At 47.2% G+C, this 9042-nt stretch overlaps 1 protein-coding gene across 1 annotated transcript; it reads left to right on the top strand.

Moving 5' to 3' along the window:
* The first annotated feature begins 760 nt into the window (after positions 1-760).
* fam222ba (family with sequence similarity 222 member Ba) lies at positions 761-8947 on the top strand. The gene is made up of 2 exons (XM_084564594.1): positions 761-974; positions 7173-8947. The coding sequence occupies exons 1-2, from the start codon at positions 893-895 to the stop codon at positions 8873-8875; spliced, it is 1785 nt and encodes a 594-aa protein (XP_084420720.1). The 5' UTR covers positions 761-892; the 3' UTR covers positions 8876-8947.
* The last annotated feature ends 95 nt before the right edge of the window (positions 8948-9042 follow it).

Genomic DNA, 9042 nt, shown 5'->3' with positions numbered 1-9042 from the left:
ACCCTGCGGCAGACAGGCATGCCAAGGTTGTTTTGTGGGTAATTGCCTCTCTCATAGACGCTGTTTGTCTGCGCACACTTGCCGCCCTCCTCAGATGCCACGCAGCAAACGGGGAGGGCACGGACTCTGTAGACTTAATTTGCTCCCTGACTGTTCTTCAGTGCTGATTAAGCAAGCATCTGTGGTGTTTTGAATACAGCAGTAAGCCAAGTGGAGCATGGCTAACGTTTTCTCCCTCTCTGTTACAAGTTATTGCAGGCATTTATGGGAGCTGTAGCTGTGTTTATTCATTTCTTTTCAACGTGTCCTGAGCTGGCTCCATTGTTTAATGTCCCCAAAATAAAGGCTTCTTTGAGGTCTGGAGGACTGCAGTATCGATCAGAGACTCTCTAACTTGTCAGCGCCAGGCCTCTCGAGAGTGTTCTTTTCGAGTATACAGGAGTCATTAATTTCCTCTGCCATGGTCTGATGGAGGCGGAGAGGTAAAGCGCAGGTAGCAGAGTCCAACTAGGTGACTAACATGCAGGGCGAGGAGGAGGGACGGAGTCGATTTAAAGCTGCCAGTCCCTCAGGCCCAGTCTGCCCGTTTTACTTCAGCTGTTTGATGTTTAATTGAAGTTGTTATTGGCATCAAATGTCACCTTACCTGATGCTCCAGGTGTGAATCAGTTTCTAATTGAAAGGTAACTACGTCTCCCATAGCCCTGTGCCTCCGGGGACCGGCTACAGAGTTCTATTAGTCTGGCCCCAGCCTCTGTATCGCCACGCACCATGTGCTGCCTTGCAGTAATGTCTGACCTCTCTCTCTCTCTCTCTCCCCCTCTCTCCCTCCCTCTCTCTCTGCAGTGTGAGGAGAAGTGTGTGTCCCATGTTACATTAGTGTCTGTGTGAAATGCTGGCCTGTCTGCCAGGGCCAGGTGACCTCCCCCTCCAGCTTCTCCCCCACACGCAGATGAACACTGGACTTCAGAAATGTAAGTACCGACCCTTGAGACACACATACACACTATTAACTACCACCATCATCCCACACAACAAACCAAGCTGTTACAATCCTGCTGGCCGCCCCGCGTCGGATCCCCATGCCAACCCTGGCCTGGTTCTCTTCTGCAGCTCCGTGTTAAAACCAGACAGAGAGAATGAATATTTTTGTGCGCCACGACCGTAGATCTGTCTTCAAGGGAAATTAGGATCAACTGCGCCATTAATTAGCTGATGAATGGTGAACTGGCTCTCTCCCTCTCTCATTACCCCTGAGGATCAACGGAGTATATGTTTAGTACAACCCTACCACCACATTCATGTGTTACATCTGACCGTCTCGGCTACTTTTCGCCATCAGGAAGAGTCAGTTTCTGTCAGACATGCAGACAGATTGAGGCGGCGTGGTTTTGCCCTGATGATCTTGTAATGTGAGTACATTTAAGACGCAATCTGCCGCCCCAGTTTAACAGGAGACACAGTGAAGTCACTGCATTCAGTGTGTTTGAATTTTACAACTCAACTGCCGACTAATGACAAACTCGGGCGCTGTAGGGTGTGAGGGGCAACAACACAAATGGATAGCTGATGTCTGTAATCACCAGTGAGAGCTGAGGCAAACTGACTCTGACCAGAGAGAGTGGAGGAGATTAAGGGTGCTTTCACACCAAGGTCGTTGTTCTGAAACCCGGTGCATTTATCCCTCAGGTCGGTTCTTTTGGGCTGGTGTGAAAACAGCAGTCGCACACTGTTACGGAATAAATGAACCGAGCTGAGTCTGGTTAGAGAGCATTGTCCTAGCCCAATTGCAGCCGCTGCTCGGAGCGGTTCGTTTGCAGTGTGAACACACGTCAACCACAGGTCAATACAACTACCTTAGTAATTTATCCAAGTAGTTTAGCTGTTGTGTCTTTGGACGAGTGCTCTCCTGACAGAAGAGTCTGGCAGCAGCTCCTTCTCAGCATATATACATAAACGTTGTTTTCTACTCATAGCAAGATGACAGCTCATTTAAGCCTAGAACTACTGTGTCAATTGCTCCCTGAATCTGAATGAAATATAGGATTGTAAGCACCCTAATGCATAATGAATGGGGGTTGTAACAATAAGTCAATATTGTTGTCTTTCCCTTGCAAAGATAACCTGAGATAAGAGTTTGCTGATCCCAAGGGGAAATTTAGTTGTTAGCTGCAAAAAATACAAGTTAGATCCAAAATAGAATAAGGTAGAGAAAAAAAAGTGAAGGTATAAGAAATATTTACAGTCACGGCACCAAGCTTAAATAACTAACTACAATTTTGGTGAGAAACAAAAAATGGTCAAATAAAAAAGGTTGGAGTCGGGGAGGGTGAAAATACATTCGGGTATTCATGAACATCGTGAAAAGTAAAAAAAAAACTCCAATAGGAATATTGCTCTTAAAAGAACAATATTGCACAGAAATGACATGATGAAAAATACCTGAGATATAAACTGACATGCCTTTAGAAATGTAAATGATTAACACTTTTAAATACAAACATAAGCGCATCCATGTTTTATAATTAGAAGTATATTTAGTGTAATCAGTGCTTGTTGACACTTTGTCTCTGCTATATCACTTCCACAGTGTTGATTCTGTTGGTGAGCTTCACTTTTACAAGTCAATCATAAAAAAGTCCACATCTTCTTTTCCTCCTGCTTCCTTCTCTCTGAGTGGAGACTCAGCCCCAGCCTGACCCATTTCTACTGCAGTTTTTTTTTTGTTGTAAAATGCTCCAGCTCATCAAGACTGTAATTTCAGAATCACAGTAATCAGCCAACCCCCAGGAGATCAGCGAGCGTGAGGGAGTCTGCTAAGTGCCAGCGTCTGTTGCCTCACTCAGACAGTCTTGCGACACGGTACAGCCATCAGCTAGACTGTTTCCCTGCTCTTCCTTTATGTGACACACTAGGACACATCAGAGCACAAGCCACAACTGGAGTTCAATTTGTTTTTCCTGCCCTACACTGTAATCCATTTAGCTGATGGAGCGTGCTTCCCTCAGCATGGCCATTCCTAGAAGTGTAATTTCAATCTATTTTTTTCTCCTTATCACTTTTCTCTCATAATGCTTTTCCTTCTCTTGTGTTAATCAAACTGACACTGCATTACATCAAAAAACACAGAGCTGTATTTCATGTACACTAAATCATTTAATCAAAGTGCCACAGGAAAAAAAATGAACTAAAAAAAATCTATACACGCAGGTTGCTGCCCTTACGCCCCATAATCCAGCACCTGTAGATCACCTTCCGCATGTTAGCAGTTTTTGCAGGTGACGTGTTTTGAGGTACCGCTTCCCTATGCGCCGACACACACAGCCAGAAGCAGGCCCTAACCCTCAAGTAACGCTCCGCTGTCTAACTCCTGGCTGTCCGCAGGACTCGTCATCTCTCCAGAGCTCCATCGCTTACCCAGCACAGGATAATTTGACAGCTTGACTCCATGAGAAATGTGCTCGACTGCTTTTAGGTGAAACTCATATACTAGATGTCAGTTGAAATCTTTATTCGGCGCGCTGACAAGTTCCCACACAAGTAAAAAAAAAAAGATGGGGAGTTTACACAATTAGCTCCTATTTGTTTTCCTGCATGCCTGTCCTTGAACACAAGGCTTTCAGCTACTCGCCGCACTCTAATGCAGACTCTCGTGTGACAGTATCTTGTCTTTGACACGTCCCTTCCACTCCGCATTCACCAAGAACTCCAGATTACTACTGCCTGTTCTCCTGCGGGTGAGCGTGGATAGGAGAGTCATTTAAAGTTACGAGCTTGCAGGTTACTGTTAGAGGCAAGGCCAGAGCAGCTGCTCTATTTATCATCAGGGAGGGACTGTTAACAGATGACGGCTGTGAAATGTAAAGGGTGTCGGAGCAGTAGATCAGGTATGCTAAGAGACGGTTGGTCACAAAGAAAACGGCTCGTCCTCCAGGCAGGATTACTTGAGTACCAGGAAGTGGCCCTTGGTTCTCAGTACTTACAGGCAGAACAAACTGTGAGTGCAGCTGGGCCACTTGGCTGAATCTCACATCTCAATCCCTACTGAGATCAAACAGGGTAATAGTTTCCCTTTTTTAAGGTTGTGCTATCTTTCTTCATCAGCATGGTATGCTCCCTTCAAAAGTCTGCAGAAATGTAAAAGGTGGCTTCATGTCAGAAAGCAGATTCACATGTCTAATGTGACGCTGGAGCTTCAGAGCTAATGTTCTGCTCGTGTGAAAATTGCATCTTACAGCATCATGGGCCCCTGCTCCCTGCTGTTTAGACTTTGTTCAATAAAAACAGTAGTTTGAATAAAAGAAACCCTAATTAGTGCCTGCTGACTGTGCACTTGTGTTCCAGCTAGCTAGCTAGCAGTGGGATAATTAGTGCGTGGCCAGACTGGCCTCTCTCCCCTGTTCCCTCCCTGGGAACGTGCTTAGCTGGAGATCTGAGAGATGATACGCTCGTAGCCACCAGCAGCCGCCTACAAACTTCATATTCCTCATTAACCCTCCCTTGATGCTTTAAGCTCTTCAACTAATCCAGGTTTCGGGTTAAGGTTGAAACGCTAATAAGCTACACTTGCTTACTAGAACACATAATCAACAGCTGCCAGGAGCCTTAAACAGATGTAAACAGCGAGAGGTCGATTTTATCCGCTGTTAGGGGAAACTACTCTACTCTAAATAGTAATTTACAGAATTCATTACACGTTTTGCAGCAGTGCTGTTAAACTCCTGATTTTCATTTTCCCCCATCATGCCTGCCTAGGCTTTGTTAACAATGTATAATCCCTTTTCCAATTTAATGGATTGGTCAGTTTCCATTGACATTGCTTTCTTAGCTGCTTGCCTGAATCTTACATCTTAAGTATAAAACTCATTACACAAGTCACAGAGAAGAAGAAAGAATTACCACTATACACAGTTACCCAATCCTTGCTGTAGGTGCTTTTGCTCCATTTCTCTATCTGAAAGTAAAAGACATATTTCCCAAAGTAAAAAAGTAAACTATTTCTGATATTGCACTGAGATTAGACATCTCATCATTTAGATTATTCACAGGTATTGATTTTCTGCTAAACAAAGCCTGATCCATAGTTTTAGAGGACACGCCGATGAGTAAAGGACCAGATATGTCACAGTCTGACCTCAGTTAGACACCTACACAGAACATTTGTTCTTGTGTCTCTCCAAGTGAGACTGTTTTGATTGCTTACATTACTCACCCCTGTTGTGTTGGCTCAGCATGTGAGGCTAGTTTGTCTCTGACATTCAGCCACACTGTCCATACTCCTAGTTTCATCCTGAAGATTTCATTCCCATCAAATGATAAAAGATGTTTTATTCATTGCAACAGATGACGGTACTGTCTTCCCACCCACTTACAACCCTTTTCCACAGCTACACTGACATGAGGTTTTGACAACAGTTGCAGACCACGGAGGCTGTGCCAGCATCTCTCAGTGTGATAGCAAACATGTTGCATTTATAAATGTGTATTTGTAATTCTCTAAAATGCTATGCTCTGTGTAATAAATGCAACCCTCTGATAATGGGAAGACAGGGCGGGGTTAGCCTGTCTCTTTGTCACTGTGGAACATCATTTCCAACAAGATCATTAATCATGTGCTGTGTTTGACAGGTGAAACCTATCCTCAGCATGTCTGTGTGCTTGTGTGTTAAGTGTTCATTTATCTGTGTTTGCTTACCTTGGCATTTATTCAGCGACAGACATTAGGCCTCAGTGATGGCGGGTGTCAAGCTCCAGCTCCCTGGCCCAGACCCCTGCATTAATGAGGCCGCCGTCAGCAGGCTGAACACTTAGTTACAGCAGCTCCTGCACATTGCTGCCCATTGTTTCTCGGTCACAAATAAAGCAGGAATTAATTAGCCAGTTGGCACAATTCTTGGTGCCGCCGTGTCATTGCCCTCAGTTCAGCTCTGTGTCTCATCCCACAAGCCCAGCCCGCCTGCTGTGAGACTGAGCATAACGACCGCAGTCGCATGAGACCGCAGAGCGCTGCCAGAATTTCAGACATTTGAAATTACTCCTCACTCGACAGCAGTGAGAAGCAGCCAGTGTTCTGTAAAGACATCATTGGTTTTACCTGAGCTGAAAATCCTCTCCTCAAATGGAATGAAAGAGTGAATTTAGTTTTGCTCCATGGCTTGTCAGACCAGTGATCCTTTCCGCAGGTCAGGTCCACTCATGTCCATCAGCCTGAAAGCTATGGTATAAGTAGGTCAGACTGGCATGGCTGAGGTGACGGAGGACAGCAGGGAGAGGAGCTTGTCATCCTCAAAAGTGATTATCACTTACTTTTATTGCAGAAGTGAACACACTGTGTTAGAAAGAAGCCCCGGTGACATTAATCCAGGCTGAAACAGGTACATTATGTGCAAGACGCTGACACATAAGCCAACACCTGCATGATCTTGTCGCACATTTTAAAGAGGCCCGTAAATGAAACACACCTTCTCACATGCACAAACACATAATCATGTTCACATTGTCACTTCTGCATTGTTAAATTTAGCCACGGTGCTTAGCAGGTGTAACAAATGTCTGCGAGCTGAGGCCTGGGAGGTGTTCCCGCAGATCAGAGACGCTGCTTCTGTGTCTGATTACTTGTCTGCTGTCATGGAGCTCTGCTCTCTGCGTCTATCCCTTTCTTTCCTTCTCCCTATAGCAGCCACAGGGGACCATCGCTGCCTCGCTCATTCTTTGTTTAGTTTGCGATTCAGTAGCAGGCAGCGCAGCCCAGCCTCTCATGCATACTTATTCTCTGGCCCAATGCTACGTCAATTATGCCGCTAAAGGCACCTGACCTCAAAGTCACCAGCGATACCACTAAATTGGATTTTAGACTTGGGATGTGTCAACCGAACTTATTCTCCTGAGAATGAAATCGGAAATTTTTCTTTGTCCTCATGAGGTGAGCGGTGTGAGGGATTTAGAAGAAAAACAGTGAAGTGTGGAATATGAGATTGCTGTCCAAATCAGGTTCCACTCAGCTACTCCAATTACAACTGATGTGCTCTTTTGCGCCATTTACACTTCTACCCGGATTAACTTGTCTCTTTCATTGTGCCTCCCACCCCTCTTCACTCTTCATCCCCCCATCTACATCTCTTCTTTGTTTGTATTTGTCTCACCTGCAATCTGTCCTATTCTCCTCACCCCAGGGGACACCACACAAAGGATGAGATCCGCTCCGTTTCCAACCCCTGCAGAATTGGATGCATATGCTAAGAAGGTTGCCAACAACCCCCTCACCATCAAGATCTTCCCCAACAGCGTCAAGGTCCCCCAGCGAAACCACGTGCGGCGTACCGTCAACGGGCTGGATACGTCAGGCCAGCGCTACAGCCCTTACCCATCTTCTCAGGCCAGTGCCAAGACAGGTCTTCTCGCCGTTGTCAAGGCACCCACAGTCAAAGGCATCCTTAAAGACTTTGACGGCACCCGGGCTCGCTTGCACCCTGAAGTCATCATGAACCCTCCCCCTGGACCGTATCAAGTGGCTTCCACCAGCACTTTAAACCACCACCTTCCTATGCCCAACCTGCCGCATCCCCAGCAGAGTGTACCCCTTCAACCACAGGACCCTCCTCAGACTTTACAAATGTCCCACCCTCAGCAGCAGACTCACGCCCAGAGCCTCAGATACCCTCACCCTATGGCCCAGCACCCTCAGGGCCCACCCAGACTCCAGACTCTGCCTCAGCACCAAGCTCTTGGGCACCCGCAGGGGCCCCCTTCTGTCATGCTTCAACAGCAGCATCTTCAGCAGCAGCCGCCACCTGGCCTGCAGGGGAGCAGAAAGCTGCCAGATGGCGACGCACCGCCTAACGTTACTGTCTCTACCTCAACCATTCCACTCTCCATGGCCGCTGGCCTGCACCAGGGCCGTCAGAGCGACCTGAGTACCATTGTGCATCAGATCAACCAGTTCTGCCAAGCTCGGGCCCAATGTGCAGGAACCACCTCCTTGTGCGAGGGCCAGATCGCCAACCCCAGTCCCATTAGTCGCAACCTGCTTATCAGCGCCTGCTCCAGGGTATCCATGCACAGTAATCCTGCTACCCCTGGCTTTCCCCCACACAACTGCATCCTAGGCCCAAAAGAGAAAGCCACAGCCCCAGTAGGAGCTCACCCTCCCCCCAGCGTGGCCACTATGAACCACTTGCCTTCCAACCACACTGATCTCAAGCAGCAGCACCAGCTGCAGCAGCATCTGCATCCACAGCAGAATCAACAACAACTGCAACATAATGCACAGCAGCAGAAGATGCGCTCTTGGAATCAGCATCAGTTGGCTCATGTGCCCCACATTCAGAACGGTGTGACCCACCTCTGCAAGCAGCCTTCCAGGGACCCCGCCTTCCATTTTAAAGGCATGGGCTACCCTGCAGAGGTGTGTGTGGGTCAGCCTTACTCACTGAAACCTCCAATAGAGAGGCCCACGCCCTCCCCTCCTGTCAACAACGGTATGCCCGGTCCCATGGCCCACTACACTAATGGTCACTACTTCCAATCCCACATTTGGAACAGCAGCATCCTACCCACACCAAACAGTGACAGCTCCGGGTCTCAGGACGTAGCCATGCCATTCCACAGTGCGGGACCAGGAGGGTGCACCACAATAGACTGTGGGCCCCCTGGGCCTCCCCATTACAGGCTAGGAACAAGCTCCTCCACCTCCTCCTCCGCCCAGACTAATCTGATGCAAACGGCAGATTACTTGGGTGGGGACTTCCAGACGCCCTACTTCCGCGATCAGAATCTAGGGTTGATGGGCAAGATGCACAGGCCTCCTCTGAACAGGGTTGGTCCGGAGGTTGGAGACGGCAGAACCGCTCTCATCCAGCACCCAGGGTACAGATAAGCTATGGCCTTGTCTCCACAACCATTATCAACCCTCTTTGTTTAGTCTTAAGAAAGGAAACACATGAATAAAACTCAACTGATAAGTTAAACAAATGACCGCTAATATTAAAGAGGGTAAATTAATATATTTAATGAAGAACAGTAGTTTTTTTTCCTTTTTTTTTA

The sequence above is a fragment of the Chelon labrosus genome, assembly GCF_963514085.1.
Source record: "Chelon labrosus genome assembly, chromosome: 17".
NCBI lineage: Eukaryota > Metazoa > Chordata > Actinopteri > Mugiliformes > Mugilidae > Chelon > Chelon labrosus.
This window is presented reverse-complemented; position numbering and strand designations above follow the sequence as displayed.